This window comes from Chenopodium quinoa, unplaced genomic scaffold (genome assembly GCF_001683475.1).
Source record: "Chenopodium quinoa cultivar QQ74 unplaced genomic scaffold, ASM168347v1, whole genome shotgun sequence".
Taxonomy (NCBI): Eukaryota; Viridiplantae; Streptophyta; class Magnoliopsida; order Caryophyllales; family Amaranthaceae; genus Chenopodium; species Chenopodium quinoa.
Window position 1 is genome coordinate 765,734 of NW_018744722.1, and position 27,012 is coordinate 792,745.

The 27,012-nt window shown below is 34.0% G+C and overlaps 1 protein-coding gene across 1 annotated transcript; it reads left to right on the forward strand.

Moving 5' to 3' along the window:
• The first annotated feature begins 227 nt into the window (after positions 1–227).
• Positions 228–26,605, forward strand: LOC110703520 (UDP-glucose:glycoprotein glucosyltransferase-like). The gene is made up of 37 exons (XM_021881323.1): positions 228–688; positions 1,327–1,767; positions 2,120–2,273; positions 4,237–4,408; positions 5,011–5,084; positions 5,509–5,605; positions 5,685–5,797; positions 5,928–6,043; positions 6,956–7,013; positions 9,415–9,567; positions 9,685–9,783; positions 9,879–10,037; positions 11,000–11,068; positions 12,855–12,934; positions 13,144–13,306; positions 14,438–14,572; positions 14,772–14,877; positions 14,969–15,063; positions 15,156–15,268; positions 16,495–16,705; positions 17,010–17,078; positions 17,609–17,754; positions 18,584–18,685; positions 19,090–19,234; positions 20,738–20,794; positions 20,872–21,002; positions 21,124–21,212; positions 21,348–21,700; positions 21,794–21,889; positions 23,304–23,365; positions 23,953–24,055; positions 24,151–24,309; positions 24,419–24,559; positions 24,642–24,685; positions 24,762–24,876; positions 25,792–25,944; positions 26,032–26,605. The coding sequence occupies exons 1-37, from the start codon at positions 528–530 to the stop codon at positions 26,203–26,205; spliced, it is 4,908 nt and encodes a 1,635-aa protein (XP_021737015.1). The 5' UTR covers positions 228–527; the 3' UTR covers positions 26,206–26,605.
• Positions 26,606–27,012: the final 407 nt, after the last annotated feature.

Here is a 27,012-nt window from a genome sequence, read left to right on the forward strand (position 1 = left end):
TAGCGGTGTTTTGAGGAAAACCGCTACTTCAAGTAGCGGTTTACAAAATTAAAACCGCTACTTGAAGTAGTGGTTTGTTGCTGGACCGAGAAAAAAAAATCCGGTTTGTTTTCTTTAGCTGACGTGGACGGTATATTGGGAATTAAAAAAAAAGTAGCTATAATTTAGGAATTAGATAATTTCCCAACATTATTTAGGGGAAGGGCTTATTATTTTTAGCAGACGGCTTATTATGGACAATTTTTTGATTGATTGATTCCAATCTAGCACTTAACAACATAGCAAAGGTTCGAGCTTTGAGATCAATGCATGGATTTTTATTTACTTCACTCTTAAATCCCTCACCACAAAAGTCTTTGCCCTACAATCTACCCCCTCAATTTTTCCATTCTAGTTATTCATCCCAAATTTCGAATGACTAATTTATCCCATTCAAGTGAGTGAGTGAGTGACTGAGTTCGTTAAACGGATCCCAAAAAAAAAAAAAAAAAACAAGAAAAAAAACCTTAATCTCAAAATTAGATTTGATGATGGGAAAATATGATAGATCGAAGTTTTGGGTTTTGATAATTTTGATTTTCATTTGCATTAGTGGGATTTTTGTTTCTGCTCAATCTCATCGTCCCAAGAATGTTCAGACTGCACTTCGTGCTAAGTGGGAGGGTACTCCTCTTCTTCTAGAAGCTGGGTATGATCTTTTTTATTTTTTATTTTTTTTGTTGATTTCTAATCTTAATGTATTGATTTGTTTTTTTCTTCATTTGGGTATTTTTTTTAATGGAAATTATTATGGAAATTAATTGATTTATAAGTTTTAAGAGTAATTATGTTGATGATTGTTATTTTTTGAATCATGATGCATTTAGTTTTGATGAATTGTAATGAATAATATGTCATTGGTGGAACTTAGTTTATGTATCAAGTTAAATGTTTGGAAATTATGACGGGTTTGCTTATTGTTTAGTGAAGTATTCTGAAGAATTTGGACCTTCAATTTTAAGGGGATTTAGTGATATGGGTGTCTCTTTTTAATGTTACTGATGTCTTTCTGTGCTTTTGTGGCATTGCAAATCTGTATACTGTCAAAGCGTCAAGGAAATAAGTTGAATTTACGAGATTGGTTGTTTTGTTTATAAAGTGAACAACTGACCTCAGTGGTTTACAGTCAATTGCATTTATTTTCATGGTGTCGATGTCAAGTAGTTGCTTTATGGCTTTTTTTTTTTTATATTTTTGTTATACGTTTGACTATTATAATATGCAAGTAAGAGTAGAAGCTGTTTTATCTGTTGAGTAATTATTAAAGGGTCATCATCATTTTGACAGGGAATTGCTGTCTAGAGAGTGGAAAGACCTGTTCTGGGATTTTATTGACGTCTGGCTTCAACATGAAAATGTTGAAATTGATTCAAACACAGCAAAAGGATGCATGGTTAAGATTGTTAAATATGGGCGCTCTTTCTTGAGTGAACATCTTGGTTCCATGTTTGAATTTTCTCTAACTCTCCGATCAGCATCACCTAGATTAGTTCTATATAGGCAGTTAGCGCAGGAATCTCTATCTTCTTTTCCATTGACCGACGAAGCTGTTACGAATGCTGGTGATGTACCTTCAGATTTGCATGATACTAATACAGGAAACAGAAAGCCTGACCTCCTTCTTGTAGGGGTGAATCCGAAGAATCCAGGAGGAAAATGCTGTTGGGTTGATGTTGGTGCTTCATTATTTTTTGATGTTGTTGAATTGCTAGAATGGCTGCAGATCCAGTAAGTATCTTCCATCCCTTGATGATAAGCCACATTGATATAGGATCAGACGATCAGTCATGAAGAATTGAGTAAAAACAAAACTCTAATATTCAAATGTTTATTAATTCACCATCGTATTGTAGTAAGTTTTTGGAGTTCTTGTTAAGGGTATCAATAAGGATAGTTTGATAATTTAAAGTCCTACTAAAGTGTAGGAAACTTCCTATTATCTAAAGAGGAGCTAATATAGAAGTGTGGCCTAATATATAGTGATGAAGGGAGGATAAAAATATGGACATAAGGGTTGCGGTTCTGAGCTTAAATTTCTCCTACAGTAATGTTACAACCTTACATTGTTTGATTGTTGCAGTGGCGGGGATTCATCTCAGCAGCCTGAACTTTTCGAATTCGATCATGTATACTCGGTTTCTAATAGTTCAAGTCCAGTTGCCATTTTATATGGAGCTTTGGGAACAGTATGCTTTAGGGAGTTCCATGGGGCACTTGTTAATGCTGCCAAAGAGGTACTCTCTATCTTGAAATGCTCTCTCTATGTTTCATGGGTACATTGCTCTTTGCTAGTCATGATGATTATTTATAGTTTAGTACCATAAGCTAGGAATCTCAGTCACATACACAGTGTGCTCATGGCTCATCATGTGGTGGCTTTTGTTTGTGCTGTAATTTGATGACTTTTTGGGCTGTAAGATTTCTTATTTGAAGTCATTTGTATAATTTCATCTTAAGTTTGGGAACCCACCATGAGAAAGTGCTGTGTTTCCCTGAACATCTTAGCCTGTTGTATTATTAAGGGATTTTTCATCTAAACTTTTGTCTTTTCCATATGGTACCCAAATATGTTTTCTCTTCCAAGCAGTACCACCCAAGTTTATAGTTAATCAATTCCATAATACTCTAGGAATTAAAACGTTAATTACACGGTTATACAGCTAGATTTAAGAAAAGATGCTTTAAATAACCCAATTATCAAGCCCACCCACCAACTGAACTTACCACTCAAGATTCCCCTTCTTTAAAATAAAAAAAATGACCTTTCTTCTCTCTTCTCCTATGTTTTTGGAGTTGTGCCATATATACTCCAATCAGTTAGAAAAAAAGATACGGAGGACCATTTACTCTCTTAGCCGATGAGTATAACTTGCTGTAAACATTTGCAAATAACAAGACCCTCTGAGTAGTATTGAATCTAGGATCTTTATCTGATTTTCCGAACTCTGCCAAAAGCAGTGGCTTTCGGAGAATGCTCTGAGCGTCTATGATGTGGGATGTTAACTAGTTATTCATAAAGGCAAGCTCAGATTGATCATTTAAGTTAGACAACCTGTTGATTTGCAATTAAATAAATAAATAGGATTATGAATGTAGTAAAATTAAAGTCATGAATTTTGAATCAACCCAATTTAATCAAATTTTGACCTCTAATTAACTTTTCCCCCAATTTCAAAGCTAATTCACATGAAATTGACAAAAACTTCACTGGCAAAATAAGCAAAAAACAATAAAATTGACAAGGAATTAAAAAAAAAAACCAATTACAAAAGCATATAAAAAGCCCATTAATATAAACATAAAAATAAAACTACGAGAGAAAAATTGAATTTGAAAAGGAGAAGAGAGAAGAAAGTCATGAACCTGAGGAGCGCATAGGACGTATGAAGAATAAGAAGGTCGGTGCTCGATTTCATGATTCCATCTTTGTTACTTTGTGAGTCATGACAAGAACAAAGCAAGAGGAGGAGGCGAGCATAATTCTGCCATAACAAAAGCTAGAGGAGGAAGAAAGAGGAAAGGATGAGTTGAGTTATCCAAGAGATAGAAACACCTGTCCTTTCGAAGACAATTGGCAAGGACAAGGATTAAAACGTAATTTTTGTCTAGTTATCTAACTCAAATCTAATGTGTAATTAACTTTTAATTCACGGAATGTAACTGTATTAATTAACTATAGACTTGGGTGGTACCGCTTGGGAAAAAAAAAACATATTTGGGTACCAGTTGCAAAATCCCTATTATTAATCAAGCTGATTGGACCAAATAATCTGATTGATTGAGTCAATCCAATTGCACCAATGGCTTATTGAAGGATTGGTAGTTTGTGGGTTCCATGAGTGGGTTTGATATTTGTGCGTTTATAAATTTGCTATATTGGAGAATACTCAAGCAGCTGCTTTAGCAGATTAAATAACAGATGGTCAAACGACAAACAGGTTCTTGAAAATTAAAAGAAAATGCATCTAAATCTCTATTGAAAATGTCTTTTTTTTTTTGTTAAGTTCTATTGCAGCAAGCACAATTAATCACCCCAAATAGAAGACACTTACTAGATCGTCTGAAAAATAGAGGACACTTGCAAGCAATGTATTTTTGAATTGTCATTGCTGGTTACTTTTATTTATATATCTTATGTTTACATCACCTTAATATATATAATGCTGCATGAGCTGATATCTGTTTAACAATTTTCAGGGAAAGGTTAAATATGCTGTTAGATTTGTATTACCCCTTGGTTGTGAAGTGAATACTAGCCATTGTGGTGCACTTGGTACCAAAAGTCCTGTAAACTTGGGTGGCTATGGTGTGGAGCTTGCCTTGAAAAATATGGAGTATAAAGCTATGGATGATAGCATGATTAAAAAAAGTGAGTATGTTTTATTCTTCTCCATTAGCACACACGAGTGGTTTAGCATGGCTAGGATATTGCCATAACGATCTCCTGCTGTCTGGCTTGATTCAATGCGAGTGAAATTTTTGAATAGGAATAGTTTGTTAATTAAATTTTTTATTATTCACGCAAGTAGTGCACTTCCATCTATCTAGTTTGTAATCATATTAGACATCTATGCAGTGCTTGCAACCTCATATATGACAAAAGTGTAGATATAACATTTTGTTGTTGTTGCTGGTTTTTTTTTTTTTTTTTTTTTTTTCATCTTTTGGTCGTTGATTCTGCAACTTGTGGCATCTTATAATGCTTTCCACTCTAACTTTCTTGTAAATGTCTGCATTTATAAAGCCTTGATTGTATTTACTTCAATTTCTCTCTGTTAAGCAATCTACAAGAATATCTGCTTACTTGTTTCTCCAAGCTTCTCACAGAGTCACTGTACATTTCTTTCCAATCGAGTTTTATTTGTAGGTGTTGTGCATGCAATCACCATAAGTGCTCTGATATTTATCTTAAAACAAAAGTTTTATTACTTTTATTTGTTATTGGAATGACATTTTTTTTTTTTTTACCAGGTGTTACTCTTGAAGATCCTCATATAGAAGACCTTAGCCAAGAAGTCAGAGGCTTTATTTTTTCCAAAATACTGGTTTGTGAGCCTGAAAACTCTCTCAATATATTCCTTTATATTTCCATAAATTGGTTTGTTTTGCTCTTTGTATTTTCGAATGAGCTACTTTGATGCATATATTATTTCTAGGGATTTTTCAGTAACTGTTAAATAAAATTTGTCACCGTATTGACTCCATTATTGGGTTTTTGAACTCTCTGATTTCATTCTTATTCTATTTGTAGACTTATGCTGTCATTTTCTTACATTTGAAGTAGAAGTTTTTAAGAAAAAGTGTGTGAGGGCTGTAGAAGAAACTCTAAATCTTCGATCCGAAGTTTTATTTGTTCATGTACCTATACAGATGCCTGATGTCAGGGTGTTTTATTTCTTGCTAAATAGTTATCTTGAGTCTAAAGATATTAACAATGTGCTTATTATGACTTTTCTTATCATTATGCAGGAGCGTAAACCTGGGCTCTCCTCTGAGATTATGGCTTTTAGGGATCATCTTTTGTCATCCAGTATATCAGATACTCTGGAAGTTTGGGAATTGAAAGGTAACCAATGGTTGGCTACAGTTTCATTGATTAGAGTTGTAATTGAACTAAAAAAAATGAATCTGATTATTAAATACAGATCTGGGACATCAAACTGCACAGAAGATTGTCCATGCCTCTGATCCCTTGCAAGCAATGCAAGAAATCAATCAGAATTTCCCCAGTGTTGTTGCATCATTATCAAGGATGAAGGTATAGCTCATTATGGTTTACAAATATATGCTATTAATAAATGTCCTTATATCCTTATCTCTTAGAGAAGGAAAAGATAGCTTAAGTTATTTCTTCAGCATCAGAGCTAATGGTACTCGTATGCATGCAGTTAAATAATTCTGTGAAAGATGAGATACTTGCAAACCAGCGAATGGTCCCTCCTGGCAAGTCCTTGATGGCCTTAAACGGCGCTTTGATCAATATTGAAGATATTGACCTTTATTTGTAATTTCTCTTCTTAAACCATTCTCTGCTTCCATTTTTTATTAGCACGGAGTATGTTTTTTGCTGTCTTCTTGAGTTGATTTATTTCTTCTCCCCTGCGAGTTAAATGATGTGGCATTTCAAACTCTTAGTATTTCCTCACCGTGTCCAATAATATTGGTGTTGTAAGAGGCACTTGAGGGTTCACTCCTCACTGCTCTTGCTTTGTTCTGTTGTCTTCATCTTTAATTCAAAAATATGAAACAATTAATTTAACTTTAGTTGCAAATTATGAATAAATTTGGGTAATTTTGGTAGAAATTTGATGATTTTAAAAGAAATTTGAAAAAAGTTGGAGGACTTTTGGAGAGACAATATAGGGTTGAGTTTGTGTTTAGAAGAGAAAAAGTTGTGTTCTGAAATGTTTATGAGTCTTCTGCAAATAGCAATGAAATTCTTGTTATTAACAAGATTGCCATTCCTTATATTCATAGAGATAATTGATAGAATCATTTACAATTTAAACCAAAAACCTCATCAAATTACATTTAGCGGTGCAGTTTGGTTTTAGAAATATTTGAAACCACATCTAAACCGCAAACAGCGTTTTGGTCCAAATTCCAAACCACCCTGTAATTTTCAAACCACAAACCCCCAAAGAATGGTTTGGTTTGTGCTTTCACGTGGTTTAAACTGCACTCTGAATAATCCTTGTCTACAAATGAAGGATATAACTTGTTTTATAATCCTGTATCAGTGTGTTGACTCCTGGCCTTGCTTAACTGTCCAATATTTCTATCAGTATGTTTCATGTTTAGTCCCTTCATTTGTAGAAAAGTTTTAGTTCTCTCTCAGCTGGTTTATTGATTCTGTTTCTACTACATTGTCTTTATTTTCAATGAGTGTTTTTGTATATCTTATTTTGAATCACAGGTTAATTGATTTGGTGCACCAGGAGTTGTCATTAGCTGATCAATTTTCAAAGCTAAGGGTATGGTTGCTTTAAGCTTTCCTTATTTTCTCATCCTATTTCCTTACTATGGTAACATGCACGTTTCAAGATGTGGCTGTGATGGAGAACTTTAAACAGTGTATTATCTTGTATTATGATGTGTAAGTGATAAGAATAGTGAGGTTTCTCAAGATTTTATTACAGAAATAAAGACCTTCACTGCTATGATCTAAGAAATAACTGTGCTATTAAGACCATATTATGGATGTACTTCCTCCGTTTCTTTATAGTTGCAACACTTAACTAAACTAGAAATGTCACAATAGTTGCAATACACTATAAAAGGAAGGTTTTTATGGTGAAAATTGTACTATAACCTTTATTTAAAGGCTTAAAGCTTATGGCCCACTTGATTATACTCCTACAAACTTCTTATCCCCATTTTAAGTGTATTATATCATGGGAGGTCCACTTTTCTTAGATACCGTGATAACGTGTGTGTTGCAACTATAAAGAAATGGATTAAATTTCCTAGTCATCAAATAACTGAATTGAACATACTATCTTCAGAGGACTAGAACAAAGGGGGATTTGACCGGATCATCACAATGTTGATCAAAATGATGCTGTGATAGTAAATGTTCAACAGGATCCAAACTCCTCATAGTACAATGAAATATGTTGGAATTTGACCATAACCTCACCAGTAGAAAACCAGTAATGAGGAAGCGTGGGAAATTTGGAGGGTAATAGTCTTTAAGCTTTTTTTGAAATTGTGCTTAGGTCACAACAACATGATATTGAGAGTTAAAAACATGAAAAAGATATCAAGTATGGAAAATGATAGGCCAAAAAGCATACAGCCTTATCAAAGAAGTAATGATTAAGTATAAGATTATTAGGACTTAATATATAAAGTGTTTCATTTATATTGGGACTTACGGTTACTTTTTATTTTGCGAGTAGCATTCATGTTACGCATACCCCACTACAAACTATTATATTTAGAAAGGAAAATTTGTCTAGAAGGGACATATATGTTCACTATTTGTCTGGAAAGACCTTATTTGTTTAAAGTTGTCTAAAAAGACCTTATAAGTTAATTTTGTTGTTTGGGGGGACCTTGAGGTCAGAAGCCATCAATAATTGACTTTTTTCTCCGAGATTGACCTCTCATGTGACTTTAAAAAATGACCCCTTTTTCCTTTTTTCCATGATTTCCTTCGAATTCCCTTATTTTGATTTGTGTCATTTGGGGAGTAGAAGAGAGAAAAGGAGGAATTGAAGGGAGATCGTTGAAAAAAAGAAAATGAGGTCAATTTTTAAGGTCATGTGAGAGGTTAACATCGGAGAAAAAAGTCAATTATTACCGGATTCCGACCCCAAGGCCCCCCTAAACAACAAAATAAACTTATATGGTCCTTTTAGACCACTTTAAACATATAAGGTCCTTGTAGACAAAATAGTGAACATATGTCCCTTCCGGATAAATTTTCCATTTAGAAACTGGGGATGAAAATGTCATTATTCTTGAAGATCCTATTGCTAGCGCCATTTTTTTGAGTCATTGTAGTGGGTCTTGCTTAATATTTTGGTCTCAAAGAAAAAGACGCAACATCAAAAGAGTGGATTAATTCCAGTATTTTAGGGTTAGGGGTCATCTAGTTTACCAACTTGTAATGGAATAATATGAGAATTCCATACTAGGGAGGCGTGGAATGGGAATTCATCCCTGTCTACATCTGATTTAAACAAAGAATGAAGTTGTGAATCTTGGTGGTTGGGCCATGAATCTTGGGGTGGGGTTATAGGGGTATTAAATGACATTTGAGGTGATAAAAGGGGATTTTGATACTGCTAATAAGATTCACTCTCAAGAAAAACCAAACAAAAGAATTGAGTGCAAATGTGTAATCCATTCCGTTCCACATTAGCTACCATCTTTGGATTTTGATTTATGATGGCCTATTCAAGTAACTCATTAAACTGTTGGCCTTTCTTGTTTTTAATGAAGTAGCATAGTGAGATATTGGTATATATATTCTAATCGATTTTGATGTTGTGGATGACATTTTGAGAGCTCTGACTATAGAGGAGTTCAGAAAAGAATAAATATTCATCACTGTCACTATTGATGTTCATGCTGTCATTGATATGCGCATTCTTAGTGCTGCGAAGTAAAACTATAATTGCTGTAGTATGCCAGTGGATGTATACAGTTAGCATAATTTAGCCTCTGGAACAGTCTTTCCTTATTACTTCCATTATATATTTTCGCCATTTCCGTACGCATGAATTAGTGCTTTTGAATGACTTTGTAAATAAGCATTTCATTTAACATATATTGCACTTGAAAGATGTATCTCATAAACTGTTTACATACTGATCAGTTCTAGAATTAACTTTGCTAACTTGTGTGCACATTCCTGATAAATTCTAGATTCCTGAACCTGCTATAAGGAAACTACTTTCAACTGTGCTGCCTTCAGAATCAAATATGTTCCGCATTGATTTTCGCTCAAGTCATGTTCATTATATCAATAACTTGGAAGAGGATTCTATGTACAAACGATGGCGTAGCAATGTAAATGAGGTAGCATTCATTTTTTTTCCTCTGGTTCTGTTTTAATTTTAAATATGCCTGTTCTGTGGTTGTTTCGCAAGATGATGAAATTTGAGGTTCTGACAAGTGATATCACAACATTTGTAGATTTTGATGCCAACATTTCCTGGACAACTACGTTACATTCGCAAAAACCTCTTCTATGCAGTTTATGTTATTGATCCTGCCACCTCTTGTGGACTTGAGGCAAGAATTTTTGCAGCCCACATTTTAGTTTTGTTTAATCAAGTTTCCTAGGTGTTGCATGCTGATTTCTTCATTCAATTTGTATCACATTTCAGGTGATTGAAATGATTGTCAATCTATATGAAAATCAATTTCCAGTGAGATTTGGAGTAATTTTATACTCCACAACATATATTAATGAGGTTGAGAAAAATGGTGGGGAAAATCTTGCAGATATCAGTGTCAACTCAACAGATGAAGACATCTCTAGCTTGGTACTGAACTGTTTGAATCACTTTTTTCTTTCTAGTATAAGGTTGATGATGCTAAATTTTACTACTACGTATATTTTAATATTAGGCCAGTAATGCTTTTACTATTAATTAATATCTCACTTGTGCCCTGAACGAGTCGACTCAAAGCTGGCCTAACTGCCTAGGTGACTTTAAAAGCTTGACATATATGGTATATGCATAAGGTAGTATCAATGTATAGAAAGGGTGTGTAGGCGGAGGGCAACAAGGGTCATGCTGCTATCGATCTAGGCCAGGATATTTAAATGAGGCATATAGAACTGCACTGAAGTGCATCCTGATGCCCTTGAACCACACCATAACTTTTTTTCCCCACAAATAATTTTTTACTAGTATATACGATAGATTCAGCTGTGTGTTTTGATGTACTTTGCTATGTATATTTTGGGACTTTGGGAGCGGGAACAGTGATGGTGGGAGAGATGATTGCTAGGCTTTATATTAGGATATTTTTCAATTTACTGTCTATGGAGAAATCTAACAAATACTATCTTGCTTTCTCTTGCATTACTGCTGTTTTTGTTGTTGTTAATGTTCTGTTTCCTTCCAATTTTCTTATAAAATTTAAATAAATTTCTTTTCTCTATATCATGCTTTAATGATTGAGACTTTGAGAGTTATAGCTGAAGTAGGGGAGCACTACCTGCAGGTGCTGTGCAAAATATGGTCTCACCTATTATTATATAACAGTATAATCTTACTAACATGAAGCAATCATCCAAAAATTTGTGGTGTAGCACATGTGTTTTTAAGGTTTTTTGTAACTCATTATGTTTCTGTTATGGTATTGCTTTTACATGCCAAAACATGTTGATATTCTGTTTAGTGACATTGTTTTGTTTACCAATTAAGTGAATGCTTGGCTGGTGTTTGGACTGAATATACATTCCCTTATTTTTTTTTATCTCTTGTTCCCCATGCAGATTATTCGTCTTTTTATTTACATTAAGGAGCACCATGGGATGCTGACAGCTTTTAAATTCTTGGGCAATGTAAGTTTGTCCTCCACTCACTTTATAGTTAAGGAAATATTGTCCATGGAGTTGTAGTTTAATAGAGAGGCTACTTTTGTAGATAGTAGTGTTTGTTCGCTCAATTAAAAAAAAAATGTCTCTTGACATTTTATGATTGGAGGGTATATATAAGATTATTCGAACACCTAAGACTCTAAAAGAACCTTTCTTGAGCTTTCACCTCTTAAAATGGGTAACAAGCATCATATACAAGGAGTCGTCTTGATGGGCTGTTTTAAAATATATTTTTTTTAAATTTAAATTTTTCATAATTTATAGTTGGTGCTATAATTTGTGTTCAAATGAATGCATTGGAAATTGTTCAGATTGGAAAATGGCACAAACAAAAGGAATGTTGTATTTTTTTATTTCCCTTCTTACCACTTAAAGTATTGCTAATGTGAACCACTAAAGTATCTGGATCAAATCTCTTATAACATAATCTATTTTTTTTTTCCTTCTTAACTTAATGTTAAATCTTTGATCTATTTGTTAGTTATACGTATGTGGCGCTTAATTTTTATAATTATAAAAGAAATTGTACATCACTAATCTCTTTTGTTAGATTTTTGGACAAAACCTTTATTTTTAGCTCATTAGTTGGCTTAACTTAGGTGACACATGATTTTTTTTAATTTAAAAATATGTAATAAATCTCTCTTCTCATTATTTGGGTTTTAGTGGTTGCTTATGTGATACTGCATATGCTTTGATCAAATTTATCTCATTGAACATTCCATTATCCTTAACTCTTTTTACAACCCTCAATTTCTTAAGACTTTGTTTTCTTAATATTGATATTATGCATCACATAATAATACCTATTGTCAGCTTTGTCGCTAAGAGAACGCATAAAGACGAAAGCTACAATCATCTATAGAAATGAGTGTTACCAATATTTTATATTTGATTCTATAACTAATCCAAATTTAACTAAAAGGTTAAGATGATACCACAATGATAATTGGACTTTAAAAAAATCTGTGCATTTCAAGGGATGGGTAAGAATTTAACGTAAAGATGCATACAGCACATACTCCTTTTTTCTAGTGATTGAGCAAATCCTGGTTCTTGTTTTTTTTTTTTTTTTTTTTTTTTTTTTTTAAATTTTTTTTTTTTTTTTAGTGATGTTAAGAGTCTGCTCTGTAGTTTGTTTACCCATTATAATTTGATTATCCCAAATTTTGAACAATTGAATAATTTTATAAAATAATTAAATTCACAAATTATAGTCCGTGACAATTTCAGTTTTCCATGAAATAAGCTGATCTCTGTCATGTTTAGTGTTTGAAAAAGCGCGCCTAGGTGCTGAGGCGCAAGGCGATCAGGGGTGAGCGCTTATTTTGGTCTAGGCAAGGCGTTTTGGGTTAGGCGCTCAAAAAGCGCCCGAGGCGCACTTGAGGCGCACCCGAGGCACACTTCAGCCAATTTTTTTTTAACTGCCCATGTAGTACGCCTCACTTCAAAGAGGGGCACTGAGGCGCGCCTAGGCGCAACAGAACCCCTCTCGCTTTAGTGCGCCTTGAGCTTTTTTATACATTGGTCATGTTTATTAGTTAGCAATGCTAAGGTTTGACTTAATTTAATGATGTTAATTTCATGGCCATTACAAACTTTGATGTTATTTACATGGCCATAACATTACCATTCTTAATCTTTTGTGAGAAAAGATGAAGTAGCCTACCCACTTTCCTCTTTGTCTTTGTTTTCTTATAAAGGAGTCTTGTTTTTACTAAGGTCCTTAAAATTGACTTTCATCTTTTAGGTTCACTCAGAGTTAGGTGATTTTGGTGAAGAATCTCCTGAGAGGCATCATGTGGAAGGAGCATTTATTGATGTGCTATTGTAAGTTCTGGAAATTTTGGTTGAGTTAGCATGACTACTTCCTTCATTATTTTGACGTATCATTTTAGTGTTTTCGCTGTTTTGTTATTTTCATGAATGTTTAATATTCTTCTTTTCTTATGTAAACATATACAGAAAATTTTCTTCATCAAAAAATTTGTTTGTATTTTCTAAACTGATTTTGAAGCACTCTTGTTTTTTTCCTGCAGAACTAAGGCAAAGTCTTCTCCCCAGGATCTGCTGCTGAAATTGGACCAGGAGAAGGATTTTCAAGATGTAGCTCAAGAAAGTTCTATGTTTGTTTTCAAGCTCGGATTGTCTAAGCGCAAATGTTGCCTCTTATTGAATGGACTTGTGTACAATTCTAATGAGGTAGCCTTTTGTGGGCTGAAAAACTTTTGCTAGAACTTTGATATTAGTTTAGAACAACTTCAAATTAAACCTGATCTGCACATTATCCTGAGTAGGGGTAGCAGTTATCATAGATCTATTATTTTAAGTTCTACAAATCAAACCTAGATCCTTTCTTTAAAATTATTTTTACCCAAGGGTCCTATCGTTGCTTTTGTTTTCCTGTTCTTTATAATACTTTGCTTGAATCTATTAGTATATTGTTAACTTAATCAGCATTCAGAATCATGCATCATATGCTCTTTTCACCCAATGACATTATTTTTGTTGACATCGTTGCGAATTTTGGAGAAGTAAATGGAACAATACTCCTGCGTGGGGTATTCTATAATAACTGACTGGGAGCAGGCATCAGGAATGTCAACTATATTTAGTTTTGCTGGTTAATTTTTCCTAGTGAATCTTACTACATTTGGGTGGATACATAACATAGTATCGTGTTGAAATTTCTGTGTTGGCTGCCTTATGTTTTCGTTATTTCAAACACTGGTGTCAGGAAAGATGATGATGAGATTTATGCACTATATATTCTGGGTAAGTGTTTGTTAAGAATAAATCTGGAAGGGTGGGAGGCTGGTATTTTGGTAACTTAGCATCGAAATGTATTTCTTTGGTGCAAAATTTGGCGAAAATCCAAATATCTAGCTCTTTGTATAGACTGCTAGGAGCAAATACAGTTTTTGGAACAGACTAACCGGGTGGGTACCTTCTATGAAACTATACACTCTGTACTTATGGCTATCTTGGGCATTTTCATTGAAAACAATGATAGTATCCTCAGAGATCAGAATTCTTGTCAAGAATCAATGTGGAATAAAATTGTTTTATTTGGATTTTGGAACATGATTGGAGATCCTTCTCCTGTATTCCTTGATATTTTGTGCAAGAAGTCCCCCCCCCTCCCCTAATATATGAAATTGTTTTTTTTTTTTTAAAAAAAAGTTAAGCGTTACATGTATTGGCTTATAGACTAGTTTGAGAACCTGTCATTGCTTAGCTTAAACTGGTTTAGCCGTTGTTGGGTTTGCTTACATCCACCGTTATTTGCATATATTGTTGTGAAACATGACAATATTTACTTTTATTGATTAGGAAACTCTGCTAAGTGCTATGAATGATGAGCTTCCAAGGATACAGGAACAAGTCTATTATGGAAACATTGACTCTCACACTGATGTGTTAGATAAATTTTTATCTGAGAATGGTGTAAGGCGCTACAATCCACTGGTAATGCATCAAGGAATTCTTCACGTGTTCGCTCTTCCAATTATCTCTCTCTCTCTCTCTCTGTGTGTGTGTGTGTGTGTGTGTGTGTGTGTGTGTGTGTGTCCTTTTCACATATTCTGTACATATAACCAAACCTGAAATCTCTGTATGAGTTATTTTTGTTAATTAAGTGCTCTGCATTCTGAACGCATCTGTGCAGATTATAATTGATGGGAAAGTTAAACCTAAGTTCGTGTCTCTTTCCAATTCAATTCTTGATGAGGTATCTGCTCTTCATGAGATAAATTACCTCCATTCTCCTGAAAGTAAGTGGGTTTTGCATTTTATTGAATTATCCCGTTACAATTATATTTTATTATTTCAACTGAAAACTCGTTTGGTCCATTTGTATTGCAGCTATTGATGAATTGAAACCAGTGACACATCTTCTGGCCATAGATTTGACATCAACAAAAGGGTTGAAGTTTCTTCAAGAAGGAATACGTTATCTTGTTAGTCTCTTATTCAATGGAAGTAAGTTTGCTGACTAGCTATTAACTCAGCTAATTTACTGTTTTTTTTCTTTCTTATTTCTCAATATCAGGAAGATGGGTCAACAAAAGCCCGTGTTGGTGTATTATTTGTCCCAAATTTTGCTTCTGATTCATCTAGCCTCCTTTTCGTGAAGATCTTTCACATTACTTCATCATCATATAGGTGTGTATAACATCTTGTTCATTATAGACATACGGGATTTACATTCTTTATTTTTCTTTATGTTTATTATTGTTAGGATTTTTTTAAATTTCACCTCCTTAAAATAATCCCAATATGTTTTTACTACCCTAATCAATAAAAGTTGTATTTTGCATGTTTACCACTAACTAAAAAGTAAAATTAGAATTTTACCACCACTTAACTGATTATGTCCTTGAACATGTTAGTAAGGCACATTTCTCTTATATTCCCCTTTGTTTTCCAAGATTCTCCCTCCCCCTTACCTCCTCAACCTCCATCTCCACCTATTCTCCTATTAATTCCTTCTGCTCTTTCAGTCCTTTCTCCTACTTTGACATACCCCTTCAAAAAATGTAAGAAACTTCATTTTTTCTCTTCTCATCTCTTACTTCAACCTCTTCTTCTGTCAAAACTGAGAATCACTAAAACCAAATACCCACAAAAGTTTTCCGTCTCCCTTTTTTCTCTCCTTTGCAATGTGAAGAGTAGAAGATTTCCATGAAGGTATTTTAAAACTAGTTTTTTTGGAATTAATTTAGTGAGAGAATTGGGTTTGTTAAAGAATTAAAATAATTCATTCACAATTTCAGTAGCATATAGTAAGCTTAATGTGATCAAACAGCTTAATATCAAGTTTTTCCCAAATCCAATTGAACATGAATCCTATTTTTATTAATTAATTCTTGTTGTTGAAAATATGGTTAACTATGACAAAAAAATCAATTTCAGTTTTGGTTGCTAAGCTGTTTGCTAGTTGCTGTTGATGTCAAAAAAAAAAAGATATCCTTGGTAGGAAGCAGCCATTGTTATGGGTATGAAACACTATAAATGGGAAGGAGTGAGATTGATTTGGTGTGTGAATTGTGGTAAAAGAAGTGAAAGTAGACAAAATCATGGAAAGGAGTGTGAAATAAGAGGGAAATGTAAAACGGTGGGGCGCTTTAATGGATTTATTGATATAATCTGTTTAGTATTGGAATATCCAAATTTTAATTTGTTTAGTTGTTGGTAATGTACAACTTTTATATATTAAGGTGGAAAAAAAAAAATTATCAGTTTTTATTTTAAGGTCGTTGAATTTGAAAATCCTTATTTATTATTTTTTTTTTTACATATACATATTTTTTATATACTAGAATATTTTTCAGTTGTCATCCTGTTTTCATTACATTATCTTTTTTTTACTTCTTACATGTATTGTGCAGCCATAAGGAAGGGGTTTTGCAATTCTTGGATCAGTTATGCTCATTATATGAGCGTATCTTAATAAAAAGATCTTCTCAGCACACAGAAAGCATTAAAACATTTATTGAAAAGGTTTCTGATCTAGCAGATGTGAACGGATTGCCATCTAAGGGGTATAGCTCTCTTCTTACAGAATTTGCAATCGAGGATTTGCAAAAACTGTTGAATAAGGTATCTGATTATTTATTCATATCGGAATAAAAAAGGTCTTTTCTTTCATTCGTAGGTGCGCTCATTTCGATGCATGCCTTGTACCATTCCCATCCCATTCTTTGATTTAACTCTTATTTAGATGGAAAGTTAATTTCTGTACATTGTTGTGCACTAGAGTCTTCTTTCCTTTTTGCTGTCTATGTCCTACTTTGTTTTTGGTTTATGACCTTCATTTGCTTACTGAAACATTTTATTATTATTTATTATTATTTGTTGTTGTGGTTGTTGTTGTTGTTGTTGTTAAGTTTATGCTGGTGTGCAGGTGGGTTTGTTTCTACACAAGCACCTTGGACATGAATCTAATCTAAATGCAGTCATCACCAATGGGAGGGTGCGTTTTCTGCCAACATCTCTACCTATTCTGATTTTAGTTTTTCTCTGCTCTTTCGGCGAGTGAAAATGCACCATTATTATCTCGAGCAAGTTTCACATTCACATATGTCACAGAAAGGTGTCCTGTAGATGACACCTGTAATGATGACTCTGTCAATTGCTAGATACTCATCCCAAAACTCAAAAATAACTAGTAAATTGTTTAAACGTCTCTTCGAAATCTTTATTCACCTCAAAAACTTACGTATTGCTTCTTGATCTAGCAGATCATTTCTGTCTCACGTTGTCTGACCGAAACTATCCTGCACTAAACTCATAAACATGCTGACATGTCTATTCCATTTAAATATAATGATAATTTTTTTTTTCTTAAAATTAATATGGGGATAATCCTTTCTTCATTTCTCCGTCATTTTTTTTAGGGAGTGGGTGTGTGGGGTAGGGGTGGGGAAACTGTACTTATGCAAATTTGTTGTTCTGATTGTTCGGATAATCTTCTAAATCTACAGCCCGGCTCTCACTTTTCAGGTAACAGTATTTTCTGATGAAGATACCTTCTTGTCTCATGATCTGCATCTATTGGAGTCATATGAGTTTAAGCAGAGAATAAAGCATATTTCTGAAGTTATTGAAGATTTGAAGTGGGAAAACATTGATCCTGATTCTCTAACAAGGTTCTACTCTTTTACTGCTTGTTCTGGTTTCAATATTCTGCCTCCTTTCCATATATCTAAAACTTTCAACCTTTTGTATTTTACTACTCCCTCCATCTCTTATTGATAGTCCCTTATGGCTAATTTTAAATCCCAAAATGATAGTCCCATTTGCTTTTTTCAAGTACCATTAATATTAATTTTTCACCAAAATTCTCTCCAACTTGCAACAATATTTGTGCAAATTTAACTTTCCCATGTGCTTTTATTACTTTCTCTCTCTACATTATTGCATATCGAATGTAAATTTATCTTTCCAATGTACTTTTACTACTTATTTATGTTTATTGACTCCCGTGAAAATTTCCCATAAGGGACTATCAATAAAGGATGGAGGGAGTATTTATTTTTATTACTTAAAATGGTAATGCGATAACAAACAATTGGTTTTTGTGTACAACTTACCAATTAGTTATCAACTTTTAGAGATGGCTTACACCCCCTCCCCCCTCTTCCCTTTCCCTCTTTTCAAAAATGAAAGATACTAAATTTCAAGTTTAAATAGAAAAGCACTATTAATTAGCTCTATCCGTCCACAAATTGGGTCAGTGGACCATTTCTCCCTTTCTCTTAACTATTTTTCATCCCATTTCGATTCTTCCTTCACATGATCCTTTGAAATTTGTAGTCACTTTCTCTCAAAGTCCACACTTGCTAGCTTTCTTCATGTGGCACATGCAGCTGGAGACATATGTCCTTTTGCAAAGACTTGCTTTATATTATGTAATATCTCTGAAACCAAATTATCTTCTGTTAGTGGTTCTCAAATCCCTTTTTGTGTTTCTTGCAGCAAGTTCATTAGTGATGTCATTATGCTCGTCTCTTCATCAATGGCTAGACGAGACCGTAGTACTGAGGGTGCTCGTTTTGAGATTTTGCAAGCGACATACAGGTTAAGTGATCTTAATATCATGTTGCAATTTTATAAGTAAAACACTTTCATTGCAAGTATTAAGTTTTCAGATATTATGTAATCTTGATGCTTAATTTTTCTGAAGAGTCTCATGGATTTTATTTAGTTTTTCTATGTATTTGTGTATTTGTGAGCTTTCCAAATTCCAAATTATGGAAAAATTCCAATTATGTTGAGGTTGTACTAGGAATAATTCTGGTGAGTGATTGAACTAGTTTTGCTTCCACAAATCCTCAGTCCAAGTTACTTGTCTAGTAGGTACAGAAGTCTGGCTTGTGTTGGGCTGTGATCATGCAGATATTACCTGCTGCTTGTACCATATTATTGAAGGATCCTTATTGGTTGATATAATTATTAAATTATTTTGCTTTTGTTGTTTACAGTGCTGTTGTGTTGACTAGTGAAAGCCCTATCCATGTTGATGCAGTGATTGATCCGTTGGGTCCATCAGGACAAAAGCTCACATCTCTTCTCCAAATCTTAGGGAAATATTTTCAGCCAAGCATGAGAATTGTACTTAACCCATTGGTGAGTTATGTCTTTGGTTATTTTCTTGATTTATTTTTCGAAGCTGGTAGCTGTGTAAATAAATTTCCTGGTCATTCTTTCCAAAGAGTAAAAAGAAAAGATTTTATTCCAAGAGTGGGTGTATGCTGTGAAGTTTAAGTTTTCTTGGATGTAGACTTATATTCGCATTGGAGACTAGAATTCTTTTGTTTGGATAACTATACCAATTTTTTCTTTTTGAATGTTTATCTAATTTATATTTTAAATGAGATGTTGTACTTCTAACAGAATAGGTTTTGTGATGGAGGATGAAGCCTTGCTTTAACTTCGCCCCTCTTCTTTGTTCCTCTACATACAGATTAAAGACATCTTGCATGTCATTGTATTTTATTTCTCTGCATTTTGTGTTAGTATGTCAATATATGACAAAGAGTAGTATCTTGGAAGATGATTCAACCTATCTGTCTGTAGTATATAGTATTGCTCATGAAGCTACAAGAACTTTCTGTGGACAAAAAACCAGGATTATTTTTAAGGGGTTATTATTCTTGAAAGAGGTTCTAAAAAAATGTCTCCTTTGATCTCTGGAGCGGGGACACTTACTGCTAGTTTGCATCAAAGATGATGACATTAGAAGTTGAGATACATCCCTAAAAAAGTGTTAGGCATTGGAAATCACTGTCAAAATGTTAAATCCATGCCTCTACCACTAATTATTGAGTATTAGGAAATTTGAATGATAGGCCTGCAATTTTCTGATTATGTGTTCTATTTAGTACATAGTTTTTGGAAAAAAGTTGGTCACTCGAAGTAATAGGGCATTTTTGATTTTCTAATGAAATTGGAAATGAACTTATGAATATATAAGAGACCGGTGACTAATTGTTAACATGATTTAAACACTGACTCTGAATCCTTTACAATATGAAAATTTATCAGCGGAGTATTATAAGAGAAATAAACAGTAAATATCTTGCAAGTAAAAGTTAAGGTATGTGGGAAGCTTATTAAATGGACTAGTGAAGGGGACTTTAAATAGTTCTTTGATTCAGCAGAGCGTTGTTGCTTGATGGTATCGCTATCTACTGGAAAACATTCACTGGTTGCTGAAAAAAAACTGAGTCCCTAAGCTTTTTAGGTACTTGTGAGCTTTGCTTTTAGCTTCAAAAATGAGTTGTTAGATGACTTATTATCCTTTTCTGTTCTGAATGCTAGGCTGTTGCTTCTACTGTGTTCCACACAAGGGTTAACTCTGTATACAAAAGAGGATTACTGGGTCTCTTGCTAATATTCTCAAAATCATATACTCCCTCCTACCTCAAGTAGCTGTCACATGTTCATTTTGGGTGTACTATTATTCCTCTTAAGTTTCTACTGGTGTTAAATTGGAGCATTTAGGAAGAATTGGATAATTCATAAACATGATTCTATCAAAAAGTTCCCTCACTATTAGAGATGCTGTTGTTAATTTCTTAGTCATTTTTAGATTATATATCTTATGCTAAGATATTCAATTTATGGCAGAGTTCCCTTGTTGATCTCCCACTGAAGAATTACTACAGATATGTTGTTCCATCAATGGTATTTCTCCTGAATGAGCTGTATTTAAACCTGCCACCATTGCTGCTTTGATATGCTGACTGTCTCATTTTGTCCAGGATGACTTTAGTGGCTCTGATTATGCTGTAAATGGTCCTAAGGCTTTCTTTGCAAATATGCCATTATCCAAAACGTTGACTATGAACCTTGATGTACCTGAGACATGGCTTGTGGAGCCTGTCATTGCTGTGTATGCTGCTTGTTGCACTAGCCTTTAGTTTCATCATAAGTTCACTTTTAATTTTATATTGTCTGTTTTTTTATATTTTTAAACCTAATACAAGCCTTTCTGTTTGTCTAACATGCATCAGCCACGACTTGGATAATATATTGCTTGAAAATTTGGGAGATACAAGAACACTGCAAGCTGTATTTGAACTTGAAGCGCTTGTTCTTACAGGTACAATTTTATGTGTGAAAACTAACTTTTTGCTTCCTGATGAAAACAAGTTTGGCTGAACAAAGTCAAAACTTGCATTTATGGTCGAATCTGATGCTTACAGTTGGCTGTCTTACTTTTAAATGTGGAGATCAGGTCATTGTTTTGAGAAGGACCATGAACCACCTAGAGGACTGCAACTGATTCTTGGGACCAAGAGCGCTCCCCATCTGGTGGATACTCTTGTCATGGCAAATTTAGGCTACTGGCAAATGAAAGTTTCTCCTGGAATGTGGTATTTGTTGCTTGCTCCAGGCCGAAGTTCTGAACTTTACCATTTGATAGAGGATGATGGTGGAAGTCACAAGACCACCTTTTCAAAGCGTATAATTATAAATGATTTACGTGGTAAAGTAGTTCACTTGGAAGTATTGAAAAAAAAGGGCAAGGAGCATGAGAAGTTGTTGGCCTCTGCTGATGATGATGGTCAATCCCCAGAAAGGATCAAAGTCAGTCTTAATAAATCACCATTGCTTTTTATCTTACATATTTTCTTAATTTTTTTTACTCAATATATTAGCTTCTGTTTGGTGCTTTTGCAGGATAGTCAGAGAAGTTGGAACAAAAATATTTTAAAATGGGCTTCTGGTCTCATTGGTGGAAGTCAGAATACAAAAAAGAGCGATAGCACAGTGCCGGTAGTCTACTGTTGCTTTTCCCCTTCTATGTCATCTTTTTTTATTACACCTGAACTAGATTCATGTGTCATTTAGAACTCTTGAAGCATTGACTTGATGAGATGTGAGTGTTACACCTGCACACAACTATGTTACTTGAATAGTTATATCTTGCTTGGTGATACTTGACGATGCTTGTCACCAAAGCCTAAAGAGTTGGGCCAAGAATAATTCTATGATTTTTTCTTCAAGTGAAGATGATACTAGTGACTGGTTTATGTCTATTTAGGATATCAATGTATAAGTATCCTTCTGAATCATCTTGAAGAAAAAGACAATGCTTTGGAATTCCCATTTCTAGTTTTTATCTAAATGCTTGTCATGTTCCATGGTCTGTTCACCTTGTGCATGCCAGTTTGTCTTTCGATATCTAATTCTCATTCCAAAATATGTGTTAAAAGTATGCATACCTATCAAATAGTTTGAAGTTAAAGTTAGTGCATAATCAAATTGATAGTAATATTGCACTGATAATTTGTAATGACAAAAACTGTACAGTGATTCTATCATTGTAAACAATCCAAAATGAGAAACTATTTTCAAGTCTACAAGTAAATGATGGAGGAGCTTAGCAAGGCTGATTACAGGAAAGCACCTATTTTTTGTCCCAAAAATACCACATATAAGTTAACTTCAGTATGACTCTTTAATAATGATTATCTAGGCTATCATATTTTGGGAATTATTTCCTATGCTACCTCATAAGGCCGTCATATTTCTTGCTTGGACAGAAATTTCAGTTTTCTCCTTGCTCATCAACAAACCTTTTCCACCAAATAAGCTGCTAAGTTACAACGTAGAATTTTATTTAATACTTATTCCTATGAATAAATTATGGCTTAAGCAATTAACTCCTTAGAACCAGATATTCTTCATCTCTTTTTGTTCATGCACTGAACCTTATGTGCCTTAATCCACCTAAGATTTGACTAGATTAAAACAGAGAAAGCATTAGAATATTAGCAATTTATTTGGGCAACTCTATGATTTCTGTTTGTTTGTTTTGTCGTTTCTCCTTTTTTTTTTTTTGGTTGTGATTTATTTGGTTGTCCTTACTCCTTTCCTAGAAGTACTGACCTTTCACTTTGCTGTCTAGAATAAATGGGTCTGATATGGCTGCCTATACTATTGCTAAATTTAGCACTGCAATTCTGTGCTAGTCAAATGGGACTTGGAATCTATAAGCTGCTTATTGATGCTTAAGCATTAGCTATCAAAGAGCCATTTCTATATTACAATATCTTGACATTCTGTATTAAGGCCTGTTGTTTATGGCTTGATATTGTTATCTGAATTCACATTTTAGCCTTATAGACTTTTTCATTGGTTTTAGCTGATTTGTTAGATAACAGTACTTGAACTTTAACTTTTGCAGGAGAATAAAAGCGATCGACATGGGAAAACTATTAATATATTTTCGGTTGCTTCAGGACACTTGTAAGTAAAGTATTGCTTTCTTTCTATTTACATTCTCATTCATTATTTTTTATAATGGAAATAATCTTAATTAAACAAGTGAGCAATATAGCCCAAGGACAAGTGTGGTCTATGTTACTTGGACTCTTCATTTAACTTCAAGTACCCATGTCGAACCCTCGACAATCGGACATGGGTATGACACTTGGACATAATATTGACTTTTTGCTTACACCCACCTACCCTTTTTTTTTTGTTTTACTCAATCATGTGATTTTTCTGATAGATCATATAGAAAATTATTTTATGATAGTACTTTTTCTGGGTTTCTGTAGTTAGCAATATGTTATTTAGTTGGCTGCAGAGCTTGAAGTTGGTTGTTCTTTCACAAACTACAGCTTATGAATCAAACACTTGAACTCCACATGAGTATTTATTTATTTTTATTTTTTTTTTGTGACACACATGAGTATTTATTGGATGTGCAATGTGTCTATGTTGTCCTTACCATACATTTTATCTTCTCTATTTTATGTTGACATTCACTTTAAATAAGAATCAGATTGTTTTCATTTCATGAAATTGCTAAAAAATTCTTTATTTTACAGATATGAGCGATTTCTCAAAATTATGATATTGAGCGTTCTGAAGAACACTAATCGGCCTGTCAAGTTTTGGTTTATAAAGAATTATTTGTCTCCAAAGTTTAAGGTTGAAAGTTTTCTTTTTTTTTTGTTAAGGTTGAAAGTTATTCTTTTTGTGTTGAGGTACAGTTTTGGGATGCGTACTTATCTTTTTATTTTCAGGATGTTATTCCACTTATGGCACAAGAATATGGTTTTGATTATGAACTGATAACTTACAAGTGGCCTACGTGGTTGCATAAACAAACGGAAAAGCAACGAATTATCTGGGCTTATAAAATCTTGTTTCTTGATGTTATCTTTCCCCTGTCACTGGATAAGGTATATTAGCTTGCTTTGCCCTGTTGTCATCTTTCTTGGTTTATAATTTCTGATTTTGTTCACTTTTTATGTATGAAGGAATATTGACTATATCTGTATTGATCTGCAGGTTATATTCGTTGATGCTGACCAGGTTGTCCGAGCTGACTTAGGCGAACTTTATGATATGGATATAAAAGGAAGACCTTTAGCATATACACCATTCTGTGATAACAACAAAGATATGGACGGCTATCGATTTTGGAGACAAGTACAATATCTCTTATGATCTATGCAATTAGTACCATGGTATTTATCAATTTATATTGATAACATGAAACTTTTTGTTGCAGGGATTTTGGAAAGAGCACTTACGAGGAAAACCCTATCATATTAGGTGAAGTTTTACTTAATTGCATTTTTCTAGTTCCTTAGTATTTTAAATAATAATCTTGTGCAATTGTCTCTTGCAGTGCTTTGTATGTCGTAGATCTGGACAAATTCCGACAAACTGCTGCTGGAGATAATCTTAGAGTAGTTTATGAAACTTTGAGCAAGGATCCTAATAGTCTCGCTAATCTGGACCAGGTATGCCAATTATCTTTGAGTGAATTTTCAGTATTTGTATCCTTTTTATATTCTATTGATTGAAAAAGCATACCATCTTCAATGTACATATTTGAACAAAAAATTCTTCAACAAAGTATTATAAAAAAGGAAAATTTGCAAATTGCGGCCATTTAAAGTTCGTATTTTGCAAATTGCAGCCATTTAAATTTTTTTTTTGCAAATTACAGCCCAAAAGTTCGTATAAATTGTAAATTGCAGCTCAATTCAATTTTTTCATCGGTTTACATGTTGAAAAATCTTCGGTTAAGGTTTTAGGGGTTATTTTAGCCCTCAGGGGGCCCGAATTGAGCTAGGAATTAGCAAAAAAATAACGTAAGTGTCTCATATTTACAGTTTCCCACAAATCGATACACTTTTGCTACGCAAAACGAGATACTTGTGTTATTTTTTTGCTAATTTCGAGCTCAATTCGGTCACCTAAGGACTAAAATGGCCCCTAAAACCTTAATCGAAGATTTTTCAACTTGTAAACCGATGAAAAAATTGAATCGGACTGCAATTTACGATTTATATGAAATTTTGGGCTGCAATTTGCAATTTTTTTTAAATGGCTGCAATTTGCAAAATACGAACTTTAAATGGCTGCAATTTGCAAATTTTCTTATAAAAAATTATAAAAGTTAATCTTTTGAAACTGAATGTCAAGATGAATTGAATAGGATCCCACATTAGTGTGTTTTTTTTCCTTATATAAATCGATGAGTTTTTGTGGTCAAAGTTTCTCTCTCATCAAATGAGTGACATTACTAGAATACAAGCTAAGGGATTCAAAAAGGAATGGAGTGAATGAACACTTTAGGGGAAAGATGTCTCATTTATCCATTGTGGTAACACAGGCTTGCATTAAGCTGACAATATCTGCCAATGTTTCAGGATCTTCCTAACTATGCACAGCACACAGTGCCAATCTTTTCACTCCCACAAGAATGGCTCTGGTGTGAGTCATGGTGCGGAAATTCTACAAAACCCAAGGCAAAAACCATTGACTTGTGCAACAATCCCATGACTAAAGAGCCCAAGCTTCAGGTAGTGTCATACTTTGTGATATTGTTGTTATAATTTCCATATTTGTATCCATTCTAGTTTTCAAATATCAGCTCCTTATACGTTCAGGGTGCTAGAAGAATTGTATCTGAGTGGGTTGATCTTGACCAAGAGGCAAGGCAATTCACTGCTAAAGTGTTAGGTGAAGAATTGGATCCTGTTGAGTCTACACCACCATCTCCTCAGTCCGAGAGTGTGAAAAATGATGATGAAATTGACATGGAGTCCAAGGCAGAACTGTGACAATAAATTTTTTACAGCGTGGGGAAAAGGGTTTTATGAGCATGGCAGAATGCTGATCACTAATGTCTTCCATATCTCCAGGCAAAGATAAAGATTTCACAGTGTCAAGGAACCATTGTTCAGAGTTCCTTCACTGTCCAGCTGTTATGAGGTAACTCATCGGACACTTGGGTTAGTGACAAAAATGAAAACTTCAAGGAATATGAACCCATACAACAATATCATTAAGAACTTCAGAGTTCTGACTATATTTTAAGCAGGTACAATTTTTGTAAGAATATTAGAATAGTACAGAGGTAGATTATTGATGTAGTTCGACAGTTCACAGTAGTAGGATACATGATGTATAATTACCATGGCTGGTAGGATTCCTACCTTGAGGCAACAAGTTTTACTCTCACGCAACTGTGGTTCTTGGACTTCCTTATCTATCCCTTCTGTTCAGGGTGGCTTCAAATCTGTGCTAACGTTTACTCGCACAAGTTGGGTCATTCTTCTCAACTATCCCAAAAAAAAAAAAAAAATCAAGTGTCCAGTATATTGTTCAATGAAATTGATTCCGGCGTAATATAATGGTGATTATACATGTCAACCAGGTCGGCACCGGGTAAAGTTCGGGTTGGGAATTTTATGTTCCGATCGTTTGTGGGTCAAAATTTTTTTTCCCCCCTAAAATGGAACTCAATGTAATACAAAAACCACTCATACTTCATATGAAGCAACAGCACCGGGTTGCCAATTTTGAATATATAATTTCTTAAAATGAATCTTACTACTCTGCATAAGATTATAAGAACACAGCCAACA

What these genes read in the sequence shown, in the direction of transcription:
- LOC110703520 (XM_021881323.1), top strand. Translation starts at nt 528, where the DNA reads ATGATGGGAAAATATGATAGATCGAAGTTTTGGGTTTTGATAATTTTG. An exon ending in TGCAAAAACTGTTGAATAAG is followed by an intron (nt 16,706 to 17,009) that starts GTATCTGATTAT and finishes GCTGGTGTGCAG; the next exon opens with GTGGGTTTGTTTCTACACAA. An exon ending in AGAGCGATAGCACAGTGCCG is followed by an intron (nt 21,890 to 23,303) that starts GTAGTCTACTGT and finishes TAACTTTTGCAG; the next exon opens with GAGAATAAAAGCGATCGACA.